Genomic DNA, 25,779 nt, shown 5'->3' with positions numbered 1-25,779 from the left:
TTTTTTGGTACGAAGTAAATTACCGAGGGATGAGAGGAATTAAGTTTTGATGTAGTTAAGCTCGCTCTTAGCAATGGCGGTAGATGAAATTTGGGTGTGACACGTACCATGAGGGTGGTATACACGTGTCGGCATTGAACAAGTAAGGGTGATGTGTGTTACTTAAAGAAAAACTAGTAGTACTTTCTCTGCCAGATTTTATGTGAAATTGTATGTGGAAGAATCAAATAATTTTTTTACACCGTAAATTGAAGTGATGATTGATTAATTATTTTTGTACGTAATTTAATTATTTTATGATTATATGTTAGTATTAGTGTTAAAACTTAGAGCTAAAAATATTAAAAATTTAATATATTTTATAAAAAATAATGTTTATTTATTTTCTATATATAGTATATTACTCTTTCTAGATTAAAAAAAACGTTCAACTAGCCATGTACATAGAACTATGTAGCTACACCAACCTTTTGCCAATATAAGTAGTAATCAAATAACTTCATCGTGCAAAAACAAAAAAACTACACAGAAAGATGAAAAATAATTTATAATCACATATTTTAAATCATAAATATTAAAAAAAATTAAAAGAATATACTATTTAAGACTTTAGTTAACAATATATACATATACATTTTTTTATTTACAAAACTAAGTTTTTAATTACAAATATAACAAAATATTTAATTTTTTATTTGTTAAAAATATATTTGGTATCCGTATCTATTACCTTTTTTAGGGGAGGTTATGTGCTAATTTTATGGGATTGATAATTATTGTTTATATTTTTTGACTTTTTCAACAACAATTTTACTCTTTTATGTTACTTTGTTTTTCTATATATTGATTTTCTCTCTCTTAATTTTTTATTCAATCAAATCATATTATTAATGGAAGCCTTCTCTCACATTTTTACCATTATTTTCATCTAGGTAAAAAACATGTAGGTTTCATCAAGTATGCATAGTGTTTTCACAATTATAACTGCATCGTAGTTTCACCAAATATGCAACCATGTAATATATAAACATACATACATACCAATTATATAACCATCATTTTACCAATAATTATTACTATTTTATACCTTTTAAATATATCAATTATATAACCATCAATTTACCAATAATTATTTTACTACTATATATAAATATACTATTTTATACCAATAATTATTACTATTTTATACCTTTTAAATATACTACTATATATCAATAGATATTGCATAAATATTTTGAAATTTTTTATTACTGTAATAGGTTGAACAATAGTTTTCACCATGTTTGTTATTGTATCCGATAGCAACAATTGCATGACTATAAGGAATTTCATCATGTTGAAATCGATTTATCAATAGATATTGCTTAAATATTTTGAAAATCTTTATTATTGTAATAGGCTGAACAATAATTTTCACCATGTTTGTTATTGTATCCGATAGCAACAATTGCATGACTATAAGGAATTTCATCATGTTGAAATTTTTCACAACTACATGTGTCATAAACGTTTAGCACGATCTGTAAATATATGAAGATATTATTAATATAATTACCACAAAGTCTTATTCACCAATATATACTTAAATATACATAAAACACTTTGGTGTATCTAAAAGTTGATTTTTTGGTGTATTTTTCAAAACTATGAATCTTCAATGGTGGGAACGGATCAGTCGCAACATATTTGAGCTCCAACTCAAAAAAGATTGTGTCCACACCTAATTGAGAAGCAGTAGTATTAATCAAGTCTTAGTAATTGGTGTCCACATCATATCACTCCTTCAATCTTGAAATTCAGATACTTTCCTGCGACATTACAAATATTTGTTAGTCAAAATTCAAAAAAATATTGGTGGCAAATAACAAAAATACTCATTAACAACATATGTCTAATACACCAATATAGATTGGACCAAAAAATACACCAACACATACATCAGGCTATTAGCTTGCTGTCAGTTCGTAGCAACAGATATACCATCATATGTACCAGATCACATACCAATTCAATTTTTCAAATTGATACATACATCAGGCTATTAGTTTGGTGTCAGTTCGTAGCAACAAATATACTATCATATGTACCATATCACATACCAATTCAAAATTTTCAATTTTATATTTTATTAGGATACCACCAATCAACATATGAACCTTTTTTCTAATTATTATATTATATACACCAACTTAATAACTATAATACGGACAAAAATGTAACATACTTTCGAACCAAATCATATGAAACCTAAACTTTAATATAAAAAAAATTGACATTTCAGTTTACAACCAAATCATATGTAGTTATTGTAATTAAACCAAAATTTCGAGGATCCAGAACATAAATCAAATTAGATGAATTCAATTTCACCAAAATAGACAAACTAAACCAAACGAATAACTCTCAAAAAGTACAAAATAGATATTTGTGATAAATCATATATAACCACGTAATAAAACACCATACAAATTATTTTATACAATTACCTGATGAGTCGTCCGTTGTGTTGGATTAGAATTGAAAAATTATTGATATTCATTTTTCGATAGTTGTTCTTATCAGAAAAGGGGAGTTTTGTTTTGGTAGAAAACCTCTATTGGAAGATAATATATAACAAATTTGAATAAATAAGGAAGGTAAAATAATTGGAGAAATTATGGATATAGTGATAAGCGTGGCTGATTTGGAAATCTTTTTTTTTTTAATTTAAATTCTACTTTTGAAAAAATAAATATTGCTATAAGAATGAAAAAAAAAAAGTATTGCTATTTTGGTGTAAATATGGTTCTTAATTTATATACTAAAAATCAGCCCAAGGTTAAAGTAATCACATCATGTTTGTGTGACTTATGTTTTGCTGTGATGAGAAATGTCTTCCTCAAGCAAAAAAAAAAAAAAAAGTTCTAACCACCTTTTATTCTTTTAGAATTTTGTTACCTTTATATCTAGAAAAAATATTTTTCTTTCATATAAATGTCTTTTTATTAAAATGAATTAAAAGCTTTCATCTTTTATGAATAAAATTCATTTTATCATAGAAATATTTAATAGTTTTATTTTTTCAATAAGCTCAAATATTATTTGAAGTTACAAAACTTTTTATTAGGGAGACCTTTGTAAGCGTCTAAAGTTTCAATCTTGAAATACAGTAAACAGGAAAGGAAAAATAGCAAGCAAACAATAATATTTGTATTTGAATTAATGCGAAGGTTACAATCTTTATAAAATCTCTTAAAGAGATATGTAATCCCCTGATTCTTCTCTTCACAGATGTTCTTGATTTGGCAGAATACTTGCGGCTCAACACTTGGAGCGAAGACTTCTTTGTATGCAGAAGACTTGCAGATCACAAATGAAGAGCAAATATGTTTTTTTGTGTGTATGCATGTATATATCCCTTCTGGTCTTATGAAGACCTCTTTATATAGGTTTGAGCTAGGGATTTAGGGGTATTTTGGTCCAAGCAACTTTGACCCCTGGGCCTGAAGAACATGAGTTGGGCTCATCTTGTCAATTTAATGGACTGACCCAAATGTTATTTGGACTTGATTTAAGTCATATAATTTTGACTTAAATATTAATCCCTTTATTAACCAGTAATTTGACTTAGTCAACGTATCATAAATTTAAGATTTAATCCAAATTTAGTATGAATTTATCAATAAAACTTCACTGTCTACAACCTCACTCATACGTCCAAAACAAAATATTTTAATATCATATTCAATAAAGTATTTTAATATTATATTATTTTCAAGCATTGTACTTTACTTTCTTTTCTTAAAATTTAATTAAAAAATATAAATATTTCCTAGATTCATAATATCTCATTATTATTCGTCAAAAAATTGATTAAATAATTTAGTCATTTAACTCTTGCCACATCCTATAATATCAAGAGAATAATTTCTATTATTACTCAAAAAAACATTTATGTTTTGGAGAAATTTGGTAAAATAACTTTGGGTCCTTCTCAACCTACGTAGTTTTCACCTTCTTTTTTCTCAAAAAAAATTGATCAAAATTATAGTCAAGTTTGGAAAATTAATTCTATCTACATTTCAAGTAATTTTTTCCTAGAAAATCTCTAAAGTGAAAAATATATTTAAATATAGTTTAATTATATAAATAGTTCTTCCAAATACAATAAAACTCATGACAGGCGTGCCTACATCAACTCAAAATATTATAAGCAAAAAATAATTTTAGTTTACTACTCTTTTCATTCACTTTTATTCATTTAATATATTTAAAATATTTTTTACTTTCACTTTTTTATTATTAGTATATTAAATGAACATTAATTTCTTTCTTATTTTATTCTTAACATTAACTATTTATGTCTCAAGCTCACTAAATCATACACTAATTATATAAATATTATGATAAAATATACACTTTATATATATATATATATATATATATATATTTATTTATTTATTATTATTAATTTATCTGATTTTGATTTAACATATATTTAAAATATTAAAAAATAACTAAGTATAATTTTAAACAAAAAATACTTATAATGTAAAAAGAATAAGCTTAAATATATCATGTAAAAAGTTAAAATATCAAATAAAAGAAAAAAGTATTTAAAAAGTATTAAGTACAAGTAATTATTATGTACTTATATTTTTTCATTAATATTAATATTGTGACGAATAAAAGCGAATGGAGGGAATATAACTGTAAAAACTTGCGAAGTCAACTACCACAAAGCCACGCGTAAACTTCACTTCTTGTCCCTCTTCCACCTCCACACATTTGTGACACAAGGCCCCAAATTTCCATCGAAAAAGCAACACTTTGAACCGCTGTCCACGGCGTTCGCCGCCGTTCTTTTCACCGGAAACCACTCAAAATTTGAAAAAATAAATACGATGTTGCGTGACGTGTCATCTTGCAATACATACAATTACGGTGATGCCCTTTACTGGGATTCCCGGTATGTTCAAGAAGCAGGTTCTTTTGATTGGTATCAACGTTACTCTGCTCTTCGCCCTTTTGTTCGCCATTGTGTTTCTACCTCTTCAAGGGTACTCATGGTTGGCTGTGGCAATGCTGGTAATCGTTATAATTGAGCTAAAAATGTGAACTTTTTGTGGGTTTTGATTCATTTCTGTTGATGTTTAGTTATTTTACTTGAAATTGAGCTGAAAAATTTGAACTTTTTGTGATTCTTGAAGGAATTTAGCTCTACTGAGTCCAATCTTTTATTGGGTTTGTCTGGTTTGAGCTTAAGATTTTGTTTATTCTGTTACCGGATTGAGAAAATCGTTTTAATTTGACTCTGATGTTTAGATTTTCTTGTTTAGTGTGAGCTTAAATATTGGCTTAATTTTTTTGTTTTTAAGTTGCTTTGTGTTGTAGCCGGATATTTGATTCTTTGATCTGTTTTTCTTGAGTTGAGGTCTATAGGAAACAATCTCTCTACCTCTAAGTTAGGGGTAAGGTCTTTGTACACTCTGCCTCCTCAGACCTTACTTTGTCGGACTACACGGGGTATGTTGTTGTTGTAAATTTGAAATCTTTGATTTATTGCTTTGTTGATACATTGTTATGTGTTTTTTGATGAAATTCATTTCAACCTTGATATTTCCTTGTTTAATATGAGCATAGGATTTGAATTTTCTTTCACGTTATCAGTTTGTTTGCATTGATCTTTTGTGAAGGGTTTTACGTGATGAGCTTTGTTTTGCGCCTGGTTTTCTGATGCTTCAAGAAATTCTTGAAGAGATTGTTGTTTTTTAGTTTTTAGTTTCAGATAGGAGGACCACTATTTGGAAAGGAGGCTTGTGGCAGGGTTTTCTTGCCTTTTTGAGCCTAAAGTTTTCATTTTTATTGATTTTAATGTTGTATGCGACCTGGATATGTGAAACTTGAAGAAATTTACCTCAATTTGCTCGAAGCCAAAGCTCTCTGTTGAATGCCTAATTGTTTTATAAACTGTGAAAAGTTACAATAATCACCTTTGACTGATTACAATCATGCTTTCTCTGGAAGTCTGGATATGATGTTCAATGTTATAGATTTAATGTTTTTTACTGAGATTATAAAATCTTTTTTTTTTGGTTCAGTGATGTCGGAGGATATGGTTAAGGATGGATATGAAGAAATAGTGAATGTTGATATATCAACAGTAGCTATTGATATGATGAAAAGGAAGTATGAGGACGTTCCGCAGATGAAATGTATGGTACCTGAAGAGATTCCTAATTCTGATTTAGAAACCTTTTTCCAATTCTGGTGAGATAAATCTGTGTTATAAAGTTCTCCTAATGTGAATACCAGACTTGCAAATGGATGTCAGAGATATGAGCTTCTTTCCTGATGAATCATTTGACGCCATCATTGATAAGGGTAATGCTATTGCCCTTCCTCATGTGCTATTTTTGGTTATTTTCCATTCACTTACCATCTTTTTTTCTCCGCAATCTGATCTTTTGTGGGATATCATCTGGTCATTACTGTAACAGGAACCCTTGATTCATTAATGGTTAGTTTCATCTTGCTCTCTCTCTCCAACTTTGTCTAATATGTTGACGTGCTAACTGTTCTATACTCTTTCAGTGTGGTACCAATGCTCCAATGTGTGCTGCACAAATGCTGGGAGAAGTGAGCAGGTTGGAAATCTTATGGTGTTTTATTGTGTTTTTTTTATAGTTATTCGTTATATTCACTTCCTTTCCTCCTTTGCTGTCTCAAAAATATTCTTCCTTTTGACGAGTAAGAACTTATGGCAATTGTCTTTTCATGTGTAGGCTTCTCAAAAATGGAGGTGTTTATATGTTGGTAACAAGAGGGCCAAAATTCCTACTTGTAACTTCTATACTATATTTTGAAACATCAAATAATTGTTGTTTTTTGCTCTGTGTAGATAACATATGGTGATCCTAGAGCAAGGATGCCTCATCTGAATCGATCAGTGTTTAACTGGAAAATTGAGTTATACATTATACGTAAGTTTTTGTTGCAAGTCATGCCATAATTGCTCGGTCTAGTGTGCTAGATTATTAAACTACTATATGGTTTGCATGTGGTATCATTTGTTAGAGATTTGTGAATTGTATTTGGGCTATGCTAAAGTCAATAGAAAGGCTTATTTGAGAACCTTTGCATGGATACTAGTTTTAAAATTTAAACCTGAACACATAGGCAGACATACATATCAAAAGTTAAGTATGTAAAGCAAATACAGTAGCGAAGAAGCCATGTTAAACTGCACCTTGTTGAGCAGCTATATCTTTTTAGTATTTTTTATATAGGGATCACATATGACCAATGAAATCTATTTAAGGCACGTTGACCAATTTTGCTAGCCATCTTTTTGCCTGAGCTTTTCTAACAGTTAATGGGACTGCATTCAGACTTAAACATTAGATCCTGGCATCAGTGCAAAACATTGCTTAGACTTATGCCCAAGCTTAAGCCCGCTAGCTGGACTTAAAACTACTATACTGATGTTAAGGCATGGTTTTAAGGTTACTTTTGGTTTTCCTGTTTCTACATAGCGTGTCTCTGAGTCTTGCTATTCAACTCAATAATAGGCTAATAGCATACAGAAAGGGTGGAAAAGGAAGGGTGGAGGGAATGTAAGAAAAAAAATCTGAACTGAGCTCTCTGGACTTTCATCGTAGCTCGTGAGTTCATGACGGGGGATCCTTGACATGTTCAAACATGCAAGTGCAACACGAGTTCATGTACTACATTGAATTTGCAATTCGGGGTATTGCAAACCTGAGTTCATGTAATGTGGTAACTTTTGATTCAGGGAGTACACATCTCGTATAATATGAATCACCAAGTTTAGAAATTTATCACATGTCAGGGGTTTGTGGAGATTAAAAGGAAAGATGTTAAATGGATTTATTAACTCGTGCAAGTGTTTTGTCATAATTTGTGATATGACAGCAGAATAGTGAAAGGATGTCATGGCAAGTTTAAAGAACATATACGTTTGGTGGTATATGTTTGTTTGAATTTTTAGAGGGAAGGAAAGATATCAAGTTTTCCTGGACTCTGCATAAAACTGGTACAAATTTTAAGGGAGTTAAAATTGCATTAAGCACAGTTGTTCACTCTCAGATGCTCAATAATTACCATTTCTTAACAAAAAAGGAAAACTAATGAGTCGACTGTCTCAGCAAGTGATAACCATATCCATAATTTTTAGGGACAAGCTACAAGTTCCAAAACATGCGTTCTGACAAATTCAAGTATAAGGATAACATAGTACTTCAGTTATATCTTTCTGAACACACATTTTAGTCAAAAGGATAAGTCAAGCTCATGTCTATCTCAAAAACTATTAAGTTTCTCCATTTCTATTCTCTTGTACTCTTTATTCAAACAGTTTTAAAGTTCTCTTATGATCAAGGGACTATACTTCCAATCTATCTATGTGCTGCCTCATCCTTTTGTATAAGGATAGAAACTCTGGTACTGGAAGTAGGGGGTAAAGAATTATCCGTAAAGTATAGTGCTAAAGAAAGTTTAGTGCCAAGTGAAAGGACGATTTTATGTATTTTCTTACATCTTTTGATAATATGCATCACGAGTCAAAACATGCTTTTAAACTTGCAATGAACAATTAGAATATGTTCAAACAAAGGAATCATACTTATACTCATAAATCATAATAGCTTACAACAAAATTCTAGTTTGTCATGGTACTCCTGAAAGGAATTTCAAGCATTTCATTGAAGCATATTATATGCATATACACACTACAGGCTTGTCCGTCTATGGAATTCTACAAAGTCTTTCTTAAAGCGGTCCTAATACTTTGAAATATCATTATTCATCTCAAATCATGCTGGTTATGGAAAACTAAACTATATTCAACGTTGCTTGCCTTAGGTCTTTTACTTTTCTGAACCTTGATATCTTGACTTATTTCTATATGATGCTCTCAGAATCTAATTATCTATTGAGAACCATTAAATATGGCAGTCTTTTATTAGATCTATCCTGATCCAGTCTTGGTCACGCTTTTAGCCGTGACATATCAGCCCATATATTACTTATGTCCAATTTTGGAGTAATAAGACATAATTCTGATGAGTTCCCTTGGAATTCACAAAATATGCCATAAATTAGGAATGATTTTTACGTTTGACTGTATAGAAATCTTTTCTCTTCTTATTAGTATCCCCAATGAGTTTTCATTGAAAATATGCCTCCAAGTAACTATAAAAAATTGGACCCACAAAATTTGTATGCAAGAGGTTAAACAAACTCAAAAGACTAAAAAACACGATTCTCGACTTCTCATGTGATTGTATTAGGTCTGCTATGACTACAGTGGTTCAAATCCAAAGGAACGGAAGCCTGGTTTCAGGATTTCTACTGTAGTCACATTGGTTCTACTATGACCATAAATGGTTTAAAATGTTTACACTAATGAACTGCAACCGTGTGTATTCTACTTTGATTGAACTAGATCTTAGTATCTTACCATAGCCATGATAGCCACTGCTCTGCACACTTGCACAAAGCAAACCCGAAAGACCAAAAAATCTTTTATAAGGATCCAACCCCATGCACCCCGATATATAAGACTATACATTATATAATTAACCTTCTATCAAGAATGAATATCCTGGATTCTTTCTACTATATACTCCTAAGTCCTAATACTTGGCTGCGTAAACTTGAAATGATTATTGATCTCTTCCGAGACTTGTTAGCTAAACTGATTATTTCTTTTTTAAAAAAGAGACAGCTCTGCTTAATAATAAAAGTTTCTTAATTATTGTCCAAGTCCGATCTTGTTACTTATTTCTACCATCTTACTCTCATTTTGCAGCTAGACCGGGATTTCAAAAGCCTGGTGATCCCCCTTCTAATGTGAAGCCATGCTTGGAACCTATTCCCCTAACCGAGAAGGGCCTACTTCCGGAAGATTATACTATGGAAGATCCGGATTCTCATTTTATATACATCTGTAAAAAAGTTGATGAATCAGTGGAGCTGAGCAACAGATCCACTGATCCTTTGACTGATGATTTACGATTGGAATCGCTAAGCCTTGGGAAGGATTGATTCTTCAAGTCGGCACAAACCATGTATGCTTACTGAAGGATGTACTTTTATTATCTAGGCTTGTAGTGTATCTTCTTTTTATTGGGGATTCATACTTCAGAAAAAGAGACTGTTTTGGGGTGGGAGATGGCAGGGGAGGATTTTGTTTGTCTTTTGTTTTTCCCTTTGTGTACTATTTCTGCAGTTTCACCAGGAACTGTTACTTCCTCGGGCACATGTATTTGGTAACTCTGCCCAATGCCCACCAAGGTCGAGACTGATGGGGAGAAATCATTGACCCCCCGTGATGTTTAGTCTTTTCTTACCTTTCCTTTTTTAGGGTGGGAACAGGTGACGGAGAACAGGAGGGGGCAAATATTTTTTGCAGTGAAGTCCAGAATTTTCAGCTCTAGATGGAAGCCAGAATAAGTTACTCCTTAGCTTGTGCTAGGTGGTTATGTTGTGAATCTAATAGTAGACATCCTATAGTTGTTAAACAATTTTGTTTCATAATGTTGTGTCATGTGTGTAGCATAGAACTGGAATATTTGTTTCAGTTTTTTTTACCTTATTTTGGTTTAGGCCCTACTTGCAAGTCATTCTGGTTGACTGGTTTTCAATGCTGTTATTTGTACCATCATTCTGTTACATTGCTTTGTTTTGTATTGTTTACTTACAATATGGGGTTATTGTTTTGTTTTGTTGATTGCGATAATTTATACTCTCTCTGTTACTGGATGAAAGGAAATTGACTTTTTTTCCTGTATGATAATGAAGATCTTAAACTTTTTTCTCTTGAGACGAAAAAGGCAATGTGGAAGATGAGTGAATCTGAGCAATTGCTATTACGTCCTACAAGTGTTGATAGATAGAGTAAGGGTGTGTTCGATCGATATTTTCATGTTCGATTGGTCAGAAATTTTAGAAATAGTTTATTTGGGAAAATGAATAAGGAAGATGATTTTCTTAATGAAAGTAGGAAAAGGAAGTAGCATTGTTTCCTCTTCTCGTAGTTTTGTCTTAGATATATGGTTTAATTTATTTTTTTGTTTGGTTTCAATCTTTCGAAATTTCCTTCCAATAAGTAGTTGATAGCTGGGGCGGAGCTAGTTTTGAGATACGAGTTCAGTAATTTTAATTCAAATTTTATGTTTGTCTTAGAATCAACTTTTTCAAAGAAATTCATTGAATAGGTATAATTACTCTCTTATACCAACAATATTGGGATGTCTAACAATACTTGTTCACCTTATGAAATCAATATATAATGTTATACGGTTGTTTGGTAGAGTGTATAAAATAATGTTAAATAGAGTGTATTAATGCATGTATTAGTTATTCTTGCGTTAATTATATATAAATTAGTTTTATGCATTGTTTGGTTTGATGCATAAAAAATAGTATGTACTGCATTAAAAAAATTATTTACTAATATACCTCCATTGTTATGGTGGAAAAGATGTAAAAAAGGTTTTGAGGGATAATTGAGTCTTTAATTGAGTTAATGCATGCATTAAGACCATTGCATTGCTAATACTAGACATCTATGGTATTAGTAATGCACACCTTAAAACACGATAAAGTATATACATAGATTAAACCAAACAAGATACATGCATTAAAACCATTGCATTGCTAATAGTAGAAATCTATGGTATTAGTAATGCACACCTTAAAACACGATAAAGTATATACATAGATTAAAAAAGAGTACCAAACAAGATACTAGTAATACACAAGGCTAATACATGGGTAAAACTTATCTGTACCGGGTGTATACACTAATCCAATACATGCATGTCATGTGTTTAAATTTATAGTTCATTTTACTAAATCTTAATTAATTATCATGTGTTTTACTTCATTAAATCACACAATAATGAAAATTGCATTAGTTTGGTGTATACACCCGGTGCGGATAAGTTTTTTTCCTAATACATGCATTTTTTTTTCTAGTACACTCTACCAAACGACTCATTAGTTTCTAATTTACCCTTATTACTAATTATAGTCATTTTTCTATTAAATTTTTTAAGACATTATATTTATTAGGAAAAAGGGTCAAAAATGCCCTCAAACTATGTGAAAGGAACAAAAATGACCTTCGTTTATAGTTTGACTCAAAAATGCCCTTACCGTCAATACTTTGGTTCAAAAATGTCCTTGCAGTCAATACTTTGGTCCAGAAATGCCTCTATAGTTACAAAATGGGTCAAAAATGCCCTTTTTCGAATAAATATATTATTTTTTCTTTTTAAACACATCTTCTTCCTAATTAAAATATTATTAGAGAACACTATTCTTGTTTTCTTTCTTCTAAAATCACTTTAACAAATAAAAACGTATAAAATATTTTCTTTATTCTTAATCTCATTTTATCAATTAAAATATAATAACTTCATGTACTCTTTCGACAGATAATATATGTCATATATATAAGATCATAGTAAGTCCATCATTAATTTATATTTATATAACAATAAAAAATATGATAATAAAATAAGAAATTATTTTTTTTCTAAGTTGAAGTAAGATAAACATTTGTTAATTTAAAAAACATTATTAAAAAAAGAATGTGTTAAAAAGAAAATAATAATATATTTATTTGAAAAATGAGCATTTTTGACCCATTAAATAACAATAAAGACATTTTTGGACTAAAGTTGACGACAAGAGCATTTTTGGATCAAACTACAAACGGAGGACATTTTTGTTGCTTTCACATATTTTAAGAGCATTTTTGAACCAAAGTATTGACGGTAAGGGCATTGAGCCAAACTATAAACGGAAGATATTTTTGTTTCTTTCACATAATTTAAGGGCATTTTTGACCCTTTTCCCTATTTATTATATTTAAAGAATGATATAGTAAAATTACTTTTTTATTTATAATCTCTCAAGAGGTATGAAAAGTTAATAGAAAACATGTAGTATTATAGGACAAAAGAAGTATTAATTTAATACTCAATAATTTTAAACAATTAAAATCTCGAATCAATAAACTTTAAATTCAATTAAGTTTACGAAAGGCGTAATAGAAAGTGAAACGTTTTAGGAACAATAATAGCAAAATCCAAAAGTAGAAGTATTTATGACAATCTCTTAAAACAAGAAAGAGAAGTCTGATCACAAAAAATAATACTCTACGACATTTGTTTCTAATTATTTGTCCTTTTTTACTCGTTTATTTTGACAAATAAAAAAAAATTAAATTTTTTTAACCTATTGCACCCTCAATTTATTTAGAGAATTAATATTTTTGAAAAAAAAACCGTAAAACCTCTTTAATGAGTAAATTGATTTTGAAACTCTATCAATTAATAGAAATGAAATGGTAAATTCAATATGTTAATTACTCCATTTAAAATAATAGATGTGCTAAATAAAAAATGAATAAGTAATTAAGAGCAGATATAGTAGTATAGGGACAAACCACTTTACCAAAAATTTGGTTTAGAAAATCAAATTCTATTTCTTTTTATTTCTCTTGGAAGAAATAAAATGACTTTTGCTTACCACTTCAATCCCAAATTAAATAAATTCCTCAATTCCAATTCCAGTTCCCTAACAATTTAGCCTTCAAATTGATTGACTTAAGCTACTATTGTGAAAGTTAATCCGTTTAAATCTCGTACTACCTTTAATTGCATTTTAAAGGTATTCTTAACTTGATAAAATTTCTCTTAAAAAGTATATTAATCTGTTATCAAATGGATTGATTTGACTTTTCATAATTATTACTTTCTCTGGTTTGTGTTATATAAAATATGAACCTTTTAGTTTTTATATTTAGTGTAAAATAACATCTTTTTTCATAATTAATAAGGTATTAATCTTTCTTTTTCTTCAAATTTATGCTTATTTGAATAAGTTGGTTTTTATATGACCAAGAAATCATATTAATTAAATATGTATGATTTAATTTATGATAATTTAGTGAAAATACCTTTTTATCTATTAAGAGCGAATGAATTTTTAAGAGATGTGTCCAAACTAAAAATATTATTACAATACCGGAGAAAGTAAATAACCTTATTCACAAATAATTTTATGAGAAAGAAAAAAAACGAAATTCTAGGATTTTTTTTGGGTGTGTGTAGAACTCGAACTTCATAACGGAACTTAATAACTTCAAGGGCTTGTTTGATTGCCATAATATTATAACATGCTAATTCTCAATGTAACAATTATTTAATGTACAAGTAATAATTATATAACGACAATGTGCCAATTTTTTTAAACTAAATACAATTATCAAATAATTAAATAAGCATTTCTTATATGAACAAGCGTAACAAAGCTACGTGCATTTATGAAGCACTACGTTTTTTATTTTTTATTTTTGGTTTCCTACTCAGTGTTTGGAGTCCATATTGAAGCTCCTACTAAATTCGAATTAGGTACTGCAGAGGGCCATTTGAGTGTGGCGCTTCCAACAGGATTTCTCCCATACCAGGACTAGAATAATCCGAAATTTCGGCTAAAGGTGGAGCAGTCTCACTACTACACCACAACACATATTGATAGCACTAAATATTAGGAGTACTAGTTATAGGTATTTGAAAATACATGTTTTTCCTGTTTAAAATATGTCAAATAATTATAATTGGGTAACTAATATTGTATAGAATTAAAAATATATATTTTTTCTAAATTAATAAAAATTTCAACTACAAATTAAGATTTATTATCTTTGATTGAAAATAATGAAAGATACATATGTAACACAAAAGTTTTTTTTCAGTATTATAAATGATTTGTTTTCCTTCAAAAATATGAAATTATATATTTTTAACAAGCCATCCTTGCACAAATATTCTCATAACAAAACAAGAGTAGGTTCAGAAAAATCAATTGCAGTCCTTGATTCAACATTGATTAACTAATTATTAGATCAAACAAATAAGTCAAATTGTGTAATTAATATAAATAACTATAATTATACTCAAACTTAATTCTTATAAGGATTTTCTAACGCGTCCTAAATAAAAAATGTTTCAAAAATTATAAACGAACGTTTTTAAGAAATAATAAAATTGCATATTCCATAAATAAAGAAATACTTAACATATTATAGAGAGATTCCAAAAATAATAATCTAAATATAGCAAAAAACAAAAATGGAAGAAAATAAAATATAGCAACTTATGTAAACCCTTTTTAACAACTACCAAAAGTATCGGATTAAAAAAGGAAGAATTCTAACACCATAAGATTAGTCAAGTCAAAGTATAAACAAATTTCAATGAAATTGTGAACTTTTTTTCTTAAAGTTTGCCTATAATTCTGACACATATGGAAAAATTACCAAAGTTACAAAAATCAACAAAATAGAAAAAATAACCATGGAAATCACGGGATACTTTACTCTTAATTTAAGAGATTTAAAGTTCGAGTTTTTAAATATGAAAAAATTCTTAATAAAAAGTGTTTTCTTTCAAATAGGATCCTACACAACATAAACTCAAAATGGTCGACTCCAATACGAATATCACACTCTATTTATAGAAAGAATAAAATGAAAGATGAAACATATCAATAATTTGAAACTTTTTTAAGAACTTCCAAAATAATAATAAAATTACATATTAAAATTGCAATAGCACAAAAGAAATAATACCCTTGTTTTAAAGGAAAAAAAATAAAAATGATTATATATGAATAATTTAAAATCAGTTGAACAACTTCTATTAAGAGATTGACGAGATTAGTAGAATTCTAACACCATAAAAATAGTAAGTTAACCAACTAATATATTTCCCCTTTTTCTTTTCCACACAAAAATCTTTCCTAAGATCCTATCTAACAATATTTTCCAAAGCTCACATATTGATGAATACTCCCTTTTGGGAAAATAAATAAATAAAAGTCCTTTATTGGAAATATATAAAAAAAAAAACTAAAATAAATGAGTAAAAATTTTAATATGAAAACTAAAAATTTATTTATTAATAATAAGAGTATTTTAACTATATTACAGTATTATTTACTTTTTGATCTTTCAATCTTTTTAGTTCTTCTTAGATATATAATATCAGAATAGTAAGGGATAAAACTAATTCTTCTTGATGTTGAGACGATAAGTACTCCAATCAGTTTTTTTTACTCGTTCAACTTGTATTCTGTATTCATCTTCAGAAATCATTATTTGAGTGTTTACTTTACCAAAGTGTTTTAATACTTTAATTGATTTGAGAAATAATTACTTAATTAATAAAAACAATACTTTCCCTATATATTAAAATGGACAAATATTAGAAAAATCTATTTTTAGTACAAGTAAAATAAAGGAAAAGAGTATACTATTACTAGAAAAAACCTATTTTTAATGAGAAAAAGGAAAGTTTGGAGGCCGAGAAAGTAGAGCCAAATGTAGGAAGAAGAGAGAGAAAAGAGGAGAGAGAAACAGAGTCATGCATAGAATTGGCCATGCAAATTTGCCGTTTCCAGAGTTTCGCCATTTGGGGACTTCACGTCTCTCTATCTTCTCTTTCTCTTTATAGCAATTTTCTTTTCCTCTTTTTCTCTTCTTTTAGCATAACCAAAAACCCCTCTTCCTAATTTCTTCTTATTCCCAAAAAAACAGATACAGAAGGAAGAAATTAAAGAGGGGAGGAAAAAAATTCATCAAGACTTGTCTTTTGGTGTTTTTTCATATAATTTAAGGGGAAAGAAAAGATGGGTAGAGGGAAAATTGACATAAAATTGATTGAGAATGTAAATAATAGACAAGTAACATTCTCTAAGAGGCGTGCTGGCTTGTTGAAGAAAGCCGGGGAGCTTTCTGTTCTTTGTGATTCTGAAGTTGCTGTTATTATTTTCTCAAGTACTGGAAAGCTTTTTGAGTTTTCAAGTACTAGGTATGTTTTTGACTTCTTTTATAAATTTCAATTTGGGGATTTTTAGTTGTTGCATGTATCTAATCAGATTTGATTTTAGGGATCTGTTTATGGTTTGCATGTGGGTGTTACTGTTTCTTGTTTGTATCGTAGTAGCAATTAGTTCTCGATTCTGTTTGGTTACAGTCCAGATTTATATTATTCTGTTAGAATACTGTACTAGAAAGATGAGTTTTCATTTTTGTGTGTATGCATGCTTCCATTGAGAAAAAAGTTTGGATTTTTAAGGGATGTGTAACTTTAAGTTGTTTAGATATATACTTCCATGAAACTGTTCAAGTATTTTTAGTTCACATATTTGATTTTTGGTTGGTGAAGTATTCCCCATTGTGTATCTGTTGCAAAATTTCCAATTATGCTGCAAGAAAATTGTTTCTTGTAGCACCCAATGGTGTGGCCGGGTGGTAAATGAAGTGGGTTGAGCATATGAGGTCTTAGGTTCAAATTCCAACAGAGATAAAACACTAGGTTATTTCTTTCCATCAGTCCTAGCCTTGATGGATAGAGATACCAATTACCGTCTTCCTCAGACACCACAGTTATCAAAAAAAAAATAAAAAAAATTCTTGTAAAAATGCTGATAATGCTTTTTATTACCAATTACTTGATGAATTTCTTCTTCCTTCTTCCCATTCCTGAGTTTTTGTTTGGTTTCTGATCGTCTTGAGTGCAATGCTGCTTGGGAGAGGACAAGATTATCATATACGTAGGGACATGCAATTTTGCATACTCTGTTTTTCTTTTAATTACTTATAAGGTAGTTGATTAATTCCTCAATATTGTTGTTAACAGGCTCATATCCGTGTATCCTAGGAAGAAATCTAATAAAACTCTCTCTAATTACAGATTTCAGATGATGCTATCTTTTACTATTTCTTTATTTGTTTTATTTTGAGGCAATTGAACTAGAATAATGAACTGGAAGTTTCTTATCTACTTCAATGTTTCATACTTTGTTCTGATTAATTGGTCCCTCTCCTTTCCATACATTTTATGCCAAATCTAATGTTTCAGTATTTCAAGAAGGTGCTTTTATACCAAAGAAAAGGGAAAGAAAGTCATCCTGAAATTTAGCTTTGATGTTGTATCTATTAGACTCTGGGATTATCTATGTTCCATGTGATTGTGATTGTAACACAGTCGATCAAGTGCACCTAATCCCCAAACTGGTTGGCTATAGTAATCATTATAAGTTGTATAGAGCATTCATTGAGGGTAAACTATTTATACGTTGACTGTCAACCACATTACCATCTTTCTTTATTTGATTTGGTACTGGCTATTGTTTGCAAAGCTCAATAGGAAGAGTTGATTGTAGTAAATCTTGGGACTAACTTATGGTGTGCTTTCCTTCAGGGAAAGGGATACAAGGCATTGAATTTTAGTTTTCACATGCATATTGGATTATTGTAGGAAACGAGGCATATTAGGCCAGAAATGCATTTATTAATGCCTGGTTTGTCAGTAAGTAAATAGCAGGAACATTCAATAGTCTCAGTTGCGTTGCTTATGCACCCATGCAGATGGAAAGAGATCATCACATCTCAGAGAGCCAGAGGCTTTTCCTTCCAATCTGTTCCTTGCCTGAGTATAAGATGCTATCTGCGCTTTGTACTCATTGAACCTCAAATTAGTTGTCCCAATTATTTTTGAAACAGTAGCTCGGTTGTATAAGTGTTTTGTGCTATTATTTGTTGGATTTTTTTATGGGGTGGCGAGAAGTTGAATATGCGACTTTTGTGATTTTCTTGGGTACATGTAACACTTTAAACGAATGAACCCACGGAAAGGGGCTAGATAGTTATTAAAGCTTTACTTTATTACGGAAGATGTGACTTTGATTAATTGTGGTTACTTATCTGTAATTTGGTGCACTAATTTTTGTTAAAATGCAGCATGAAACAGACGCTTTCGAGATACAACAGATGTGTAGCCTCAACAGACAATTCTGCCGTAGAAAAGAAGTCAGAGGTAGAAGATCTTCACCTGTTTTGTATGATTATGACTTGCTATAACAAATATGTATAATGCACTGTCCTTGGAATGAATATATTGAGTTCTGTTGCTCTTAATTTTATCCACAGAGGTGTATTTCTTCTTATACAAGCACATTAACAAGAACTATAGCCAATAAGAGCTTTCTCACTTTTAGTTCTTTTTTGGTTTGGTGTGATCATGATTTTTGATCAATTGTATTATATCTGAGAGTTCTTTTCTAGGGGGAAGATAAACGTGGCTGGCTTTTCTGCAACCTCTAGTAGAAAATGCTTTAAAAAAGCACATTTTGGTTGCATTTTTGTATGAAGAAACATTTCTCCAAGTGCAAGGGTTTTTCAGATTTATTGTTCATATTCTAAGGCTACATAATTTTCTGTATTTTCCTCAATGGTTTTTCTTTCTTTGTGTTCAGAGGAACATGGGTATCCTTGGTAGGATTTTTGATGTTATAATCTCTTATTTTTCCTCACTTCATTAATAATTATCCAGGAGGTTTTCTGCCTCCTTTCCCCCAGTGCTCAAAGAATGAACTGTGAGCAATTTTGCAGCACTCTAAAACTTTTCCCTACCGCTGTCGATACTCGATACTATGTGAACTCTTCTCAGGTCACTTGGTGGACAATAGCATGTCCCATATTTTCTCGGTTAGTTGTCTCTCAGAGTAATAAATGAAGATATATTGTTCTAAATTGAAAAGATGTCCGCAGACTTTGTTTTGGTTTCTTTCTGGTGACTGCGTTATTTAATGAGATTAAAAGTCTAGATTGTAACTCATCAAATATATTTGGTTGGATCAGCGGTTAATTCTTGCTGGAATACATCAACAAAAGTTCCACCTTTCTGATAAAAATATAAACACATTACGAATCACTATCTAGAAAGTACGACATTTGTGTTTTCTACTTTTTGCTTTTAATGCAAATATATGAACTGGTTACTGGGAATCAGGTAGTTCAGCATGTTTTCCTTGAAGAACTCACAACATATGAACTTCAGTTGTCTGGCTTTCATCTCTATATGATACATATATGGAATTTTTTCTCTATTGAAGGACAAGATGCAATAAAGGAAAAGTTAAAGTAGGTAAAGGAGTTAAAAATTCGAATATCCATCTTCAGTCTGGAACACTTTTCATTGTTAATTATTTGTCATAACTGATCGTAATTGGATTCTTTTTCTTTTTCCTTTTGAGCGACGTCTTACCATCGTTAAGAGTCATTAATGACAAGTGTATTGCATTTGTTTGAACTCAGGTAGTCTTTGCTGCAGATAGAAAGGAGAAAATGTGCAATCACTTGAATTTTCTGTATTCACAGTGACAATGAATTACAAATGATTTGATGAGTTGGCCAACAGTCTCACCACAGCCTTCCTCTCTTCTTGAAAAGATCAAATTTCATAAAAAAGCTTCATTTAAATTAATATACTGAGAGATGTAGCTTGCTAAATGATTTCAAAATTTCTGCAGTTTTTGCATTATTCAACAGGTGGCACGTGTGGTAACTCATTTTGTCCAGGATATAACTTTATCTTGATGTCTGATCTGTATGGAGTGATTTTTTTTTGATAAAAATGATTGTTTTTGCCCTTGAAAGTTTTACTATCTTGTGTATTATACACACTGACATGCACAAATAGATGCATGTATTTGTTTCTACCATGGTGTGGAGGGTTGGGGTGTGTCTGAATACTTAATCGCATCTAAAACAGTCACCCATCTTTGGCTATGGGCGTAGAGGTTTCTGAATTTCTCTGTTGCTTTTTCCTTGAACAAGGACAACGAGCAGCCACAGTTGCAGCAGCAGACACATGTGCTGAAGCAGGAACAGAGAGAGGTGGACAGTCTTAAAGACGAACTCGCAAAGCTCAAGACAAAACAACTGTATGGCTCTGTTAATTATGTGAATCATTATTCAAGGATATTTAGACCTTGAACATGGTTTAGATTCATATATGTGATTGACTCTTATTTCAGGCGGTTGTTAGGCAAGGACCTTAATGGTATGGGTTTGAATGAACTACGGCTTCTTGAACATCAACTAAATGAAGGACTATTAGCCATAAAGGAGAGAAAGGTGTGAAGTTTGCTTTCATAATTCACTTATTAGTGCAGTAAGACGTTGACAGCTTTTGGTTTTTTACCAAAATGTATCTTTCCCCCCTCCCCGATTTTCTGGAATGTGTCTATTTGTTGAATCTTGGAAATCTGAAGTATAGTACTCTACATTGTAGGAGGAATTGCTGATACAGCAACTAGATTATTCTAGGAAACAGGTAAACTACATCATACAGTTAAAATGTATAATGTATATATACTGACTATCTTTTTTCGCCAATGAAAGAAAGATTAGAAGTACAGTTTGAGCTTTCTTGACTCATGTTTTGCTGACTTTTCTTCTTGGGTGATTTCTATCAAGGAGGAGAGGTCTGCGCTGGAGTGTGAGACCTTACGTAGACAGGCAAGAGACGCCTTCTCTTTTGTTTCTATCGCTTACACCCAATAACTCCCCTCTTTTATGTTTCAGGGCGGTTCCTTTCTGACACAATTGCTTTTGCCATCTCATGAGCTACAGGTAGAAGAGCTCCGAGGGTTATTTCCTTTAAGTGCTAGTTTACCGCCACCTTTTCTTGAATATGATCGTCCATTGGAAAAGAAGTATTCAATTTTAAAAGAGAGTAAGGAGAGTCTGGATTCGGACACTGCATGTGAAGATGGAGTAGATGATGAAGATTCCAACACAACTTTGCAACTGGGGTATTATTATTATTATTATCTTCTTGGAGTTATTTTTCTTGCTTCTTATGTACATGTTTTGCTGGCTAAATATGTCATGTGTGCTGTCACCACCTAAAAGCTCCAACTTAAAAACATAGTAACTAAAGTTTTGCAGGTGTCCTTTTAGCAAATTTCTTGGCATTTATATAAACTTTCTTTATGTGCAATTGATTCTGACTGTCCTTTGCATACTGTGTTACTTAGGCTTCCAACTATTTGTCGAAAGAGAAAGAGAACTGAGCAGGAATCTCCTTCAAGCAATTCAGAGAATCAAGTTGGCTCAAAGTGACCATTGTCTTTCGGGACTCGTCCCCTCTTTTGTAACTTGTTAGGCACATGTCAGGTCAAATGATATTGAACCAGTTTTCATGTTTGAAACAGGTTCATCTAGACCAGTGATTTTGTCAGGGACTTAATGATCCCTTAGATGGCTTAAGTAAGATGAACATGCTGGTTTAATTTTGATTTTGGACAATATCTTTGGACAGTGTATTTTAAGATGGAGAATAGATGAGTTCAGCTCTCCATTTTTACTGATTATGGTGCCTAGAGCCATTCACACCTCCCTCTCATTGCTTTGTGTTTTCAATGTTTAGCCTTTCACTAAGGATGAAGAGCCTTATACATCCTGAATCTGAATCCTTTAGTCAGGTCAGTGAGTTTCGAATATCAGATAGTTAAATAAAGATGATATAAGACCAAACATCAAAGTTTATACATACAACTTTCGATACTTTTACAATGATAAATCTTTTCACAACCAGTTTATACATATCCAAATTTACAAAAGAATTCACTTGCTATTTCTACTTTCTAGTGTGCTTAAGGCAATCCAGGAATTTGCCTCGTTCAGCTAAAACTTCTGAGAACAGATCATTTGTTTTCTTTCCAATTTTCTGCATCAATTCTTCTAAATCCTCCAATCTTCTCTTCAGTTCAATGGCAAATTCATCAACACTACCATTAGCCACTGCTTCTTTCAAACCAGTTATCACTTCATTTATCTCCTTCACCTCTCTCGAAACACCGCAATTTTCTGCAATTTCACTTGCTAATATAGTATCCCAGCCTCTGATCAAAGAATCATCAAACAATCCAGCTGATTTCCTCAGTTCCAGATAGGGTTTATCACTACTGCATATTCCAGATAACAAAACCCCGAAAATCCACGAAGAAACGCTCATCAGGATCCACAAAGATCGACGAACGATCAAATCTTTTCCACTGCAAGGACTTTCTTCATTCTCTGTTATCATCTTCCTTTCAACTTTCAATTCCTTGCCAAGATCATACGGCTGAATCTCATTTAAATGTTCTAAAGCCACCAATGGATCAGAATTTTTCCAATTAAGCTCAATCCATGAGAGATGCTAAGCTTAGCATGACTCAAATGAGAAACACCAGAAGTCACAGAATTCAAAAGCTCAAGCAAATTCAAGCTATAATCCAAATACTCCTCAATTTGTGATTTTCCCCATTTGGCCATTGGATGGTCTATTTCAACCACAAGCTTTGCAAAAGCCCTATGAGTCAATGGAATTACATCAACACATTTCTGAATCCAAATCAGGGACAAAAACTGAAATTCCAATTCTGTCCCTGGTTCTGAAATTGGCAAGACTTCGTTCAAGATTTTCGATATTTCGGATCGAAAACCTTGCAAAGAAGAAGCCAATAAGGCTTCTGAATTGTGATGATTATGAAGATGATGATTCTCCATATTTTTCAGAAAATGGCTAATTTTTTCAACCAAGAGTACCATATCAAACAACAACAATGAAAGGGACTTTTTTTTTTTTCTTTTTTTGGAAAGTAAAAGGGGGGGATTGATTTGATTTGGTTGTGTTTTAGTCAATAATTTGGTTTATTTATATAGCTGGTGGGGTTCTGAAAAACTCAAAAACATGGGCTGAATTGACAAGCTGTTTTTGCACTTGGTATGTTGCCTTGCACCTGCATTTTACGTTATTAACAAGATAAAAAAAAGTCTATACTCGTTTCAGTGTTTTTCTATTTGAATAGTATAGTGGTCGCGCAAAGTACAGTCAGTAAATTTTGAATATCGAAGGAAAAAAAAACATAGTAAACACATATTTTATTAGTTATATAAGAAATTATGAATTCCACGATTTTTCTTATATAATAATAATGATAAAAAAAAATTAAAAACCAAAAAATAAATAAATACTATTTGTTATGAAGTACCATATTGCATAAGAGTAATAACTCAATTAATAATAATATATCCCTTTTAAAAAATTTGTTCTTTTACCTTAGAGATTTGTTTAGTGACAAGATAAGTGTTACGCGAGGTCAACTTTGCCATGATGAAGTGCTTAGCAATTATTCCAAAAGTCAATGGTTTACGAATATCTCATTCAAATGAAAAAGAAAAGTAGTACTCCTTCCGTTTCATAGTTATCATGTTCTGTCTATTAAGAGTCAATTAATTAATATATTTTTAAAATTAAATGGGATTAGATTTATTTAATATTTAAATATTATATATTCTCTGAAAATAAAATATGACAAATAATATTTTAAAACAGGAGAAGTATTTCTTACGAATTATTTCATATTTTAAGAAGTGAGTGAAAAATGGCATTTGCAAAATCAGCGGCGTTGTAACCACAGAAGATGGGGACCATTTGGTCAAAGTTGTCATCACACACGTCTAATACTGTGTGAAGGAACAAATGGTTTTCTTCTTTTCTACGTATATGTATATGTATTGGAAACTTGGTAAGCAAATAGATAAACATGTCTACTATATAATATTAGAATACATTATAGTATACATTTTCTGAAAATATGAACTAAAAATAGGTATGACATTAGATAGTAGTTAGGGATGTTCACGGGTTGAATAAAAATCAATTTAAATTGAAAAATTGAATTAAATGATTAACTAAATCTATTTTATTTAGATTTGGTTTGATTTTAGATTTTTTAAATCGATATTATTTGGGATGATTATGATTTTGTTTTGATAATTTTAAAATCGATTAAGTTGATTTAATGTTAATTTGATCAATAATCATCTAACCCGACTCATGAATACCCCTAATAGTAGTAGTTCAAAACATTTTGGAGGCATTTGAGTATGATTTTTTTTTATTTTTTTCTGAAAAGTTGATTTCCAGAATTTTCAAAAAAATTAAAATAATAAACAAGTATTTTAACTTTTTTCACTTCAAATCACTTAAAAAAACAACAACTCCAATTTTTAATAATCATTTCCTTTCATCTTATTATTATTATTATTATTATTATTATTATTATTATTATTTTACAACCAAAGTTTAACTCAAGTTATATTTGAAAATGATCTTTCTTTATGCAGGATATTCAGAAGGTGGATTGGTTAATCCACTTTTGTGACACATGATATTTATTTGGTGGATTGGTTAATTCACTTTTGTGAACTCTCTGGAATTAAAAGTATATGATTATTTTTTAAATGAAATATAAAATAAAGGGAAAATGATCTGAAATATATTTGAGTTTTGACGAAAAATTGTTATAACATTTTAAATTTTGGATGGATCCTATTACCTTTTGCCTTATTTAATAATGTATTTTAAAGGTATACTTGTGTCCAACTGAACTATTTACTCAGTCAATCATAAGTGATTGTCTCACGCGTGTCATTTAATTAATTGATTTTTGGAAATATATTTGGACATGTGATAAATCAAAAAGTCAAAAGAGGAAAAATTGCATTATTTGAACATCGTTCTTCCAACTAGGTCAGATTGAGCTTCCATCCCCCTAATTTCACTATCATTGTAATCAATAATTTCTTGTACCTCCTTCATTTTCTTTACATTTGCAACTAATAGTTCATTCATCATTCATTTTCTTCACCAACTTTGAAATGATAAACTTAGATAGTTCATTAACCACACTATCCCTTCAATAAAAATATTTATACTATTCAGATTCATAGTATGAACAAAATCAAAATTTTCTATCCGAATTATTATCGGATAATGAAGTTTTCAAAGAAAGCAACAAATTATGAAAGTATCGCACTTCCTTATTCAACTTTGAATCATCCTTGTCAAAACAATTGCTATT

The 25,779-nt window shown here is 30.6% G+C and overlaps 2 protein-coding genes across 5 annotated transcripts; both read left to right on the top strand.

The window, feature by feature from the left end:
- Positions 1-4,734: 4,734 nt before the first annotated feature.
- LOC125814843 (uncharacterized) lies at positions 4,735-10,219 on the top strand. 2 transcript variants are annotated; one of them, XM_049494291.1, is made up of 8 exons: positions 4,735-5,067; positions 6,081-6,194; positions 6,295-6,363; positions 6,480-6,499; positions 6,574-6,626; positions 6,765-6,795; positions 6,881-6,962; positions 9,812-10,219. In XM_049494291.1, exons 1-8 carry the CDS (start codon positions 4,884-4,886, stop codon positions 10,045-10,047), a joined length of 789 nt encoding a protein of 262 aa, XP_049350248.1. In that variant the 5' UTR covers positions 4,735-4,883; the 3' UTR covers positions 10,048-10,219. The 2 variants fall into 2 exon arrangements, with proteins under 2 accessions (XP_049350248.1, XP_049350247.1); XM_049494290.1 differs by having other exon boundaries at positions 6,881-6,966; positions 9,816-10,052.
- A 6,360-nt stretch (positions 10,220-16,579) lies between these two features.
- LOC125814842 (agamous-like MADS-box protein AGL15) lies at positions 16,580-22,264 on the top strand. Of its 3 annotated transcripts, none has more exons than XM_049494289.1 (8): positions 16,580-16,886; positions 18,821-18,896; positions 20,699-20,805; positions 20,899-20,998; positions 21,156-21,197; positions 21,341-21,382; positions 21,497-21,678; positions 21,904-22,264. In XM_049494289.1, the coding sequence occupies exons 1-8, from the start codon at positions 16,705-16,707 to the stop codon at positions 21,986-21,988; spliced, it is 816 nt and encodes a 271-aa protein (XP_049350246.1). In that variant the 5' UTR covers positions 16,580-16,704; the 3' UTR covers positions 21,989-22,264. The 3 variants fall into 3 exon arrangements, with proteins under 3 accessions (XP_049350246.1, XP_049350244.1, XP_049350245.1); XM_049494287.1 differs by having other exon boundaries at positions 21,449-21,678; XM_049494288.1 differs by lacking the exon at positions 21,341-21,382 and having other exon boundaries at positions 21,449-21,678.
- Positions 22,265-25,779: the final 3,515 nt, after the last annotated feature.

The sequence above is a fragment of the Solanum verrucosum genome, unplaced genomic scaffold, assembly GCF_900185275.1.
Source record: "Solanum verrucosum unplaced genomic scaffold, falcon-dt-bn FXZP01000034.1, whole genome shotgun sequence".
In the NCBI taxonomy this organism is placed as follows: domain Eukaryota; kingdom Viridiplantae; phylum Streptophyta; class Magnoliopsida; order Solanales; family Solanaceae; genus Solanum; species Solanum verrucosum.
The sequence above is the reverse complement of the archived record's forward strand: the minus strand, read 5'-3'. Positions and strand labels throughout refer to the sequence as shown.

Coding starts and splice junctions, on each gene's coding strand:
- LOC125814842 (XM_049494287.1), top strand. CDS start 16,705: ATGGGTAGAGGGAAAATTGACATAAAATTGATTGAGAATGTAAATAAT. Junction 16,887..18,820: donor TTTGAGTTTTCAAGTACTAG/GTATGTTTTTGA, acceptor GTTAAAATGCAG/CATGAAACAGACGCTTTCGA. Junction 18,897..20,698: donor CCGTAGAAAAGAAGTCAGAG/GTAGAAGATCTT, acceptor TCCTTGAACAAG/GACAACGAGCAGCCACAGTT.
- LOC125814843 (XM_049494291.1), top strand. CDS start 4,884: ATGTTGCGTGACGTGTCATCTTGCAATACATACAATTACGGTGATGCC. Junction 6,195..6,294: donor GGACGTTCCGCAGATGAAAT/GTATGGTACCTG, acceptor TGTGAATACCAG/ACTTGCAAATGGATGTCAGA. Junction 6,963..9,811: donor AATTGAGTTATACATTATAC/GTAAGTTTTTGT, acceptor CTCATTTTGCAG/CTAGACCGGGATTTCAAAAG.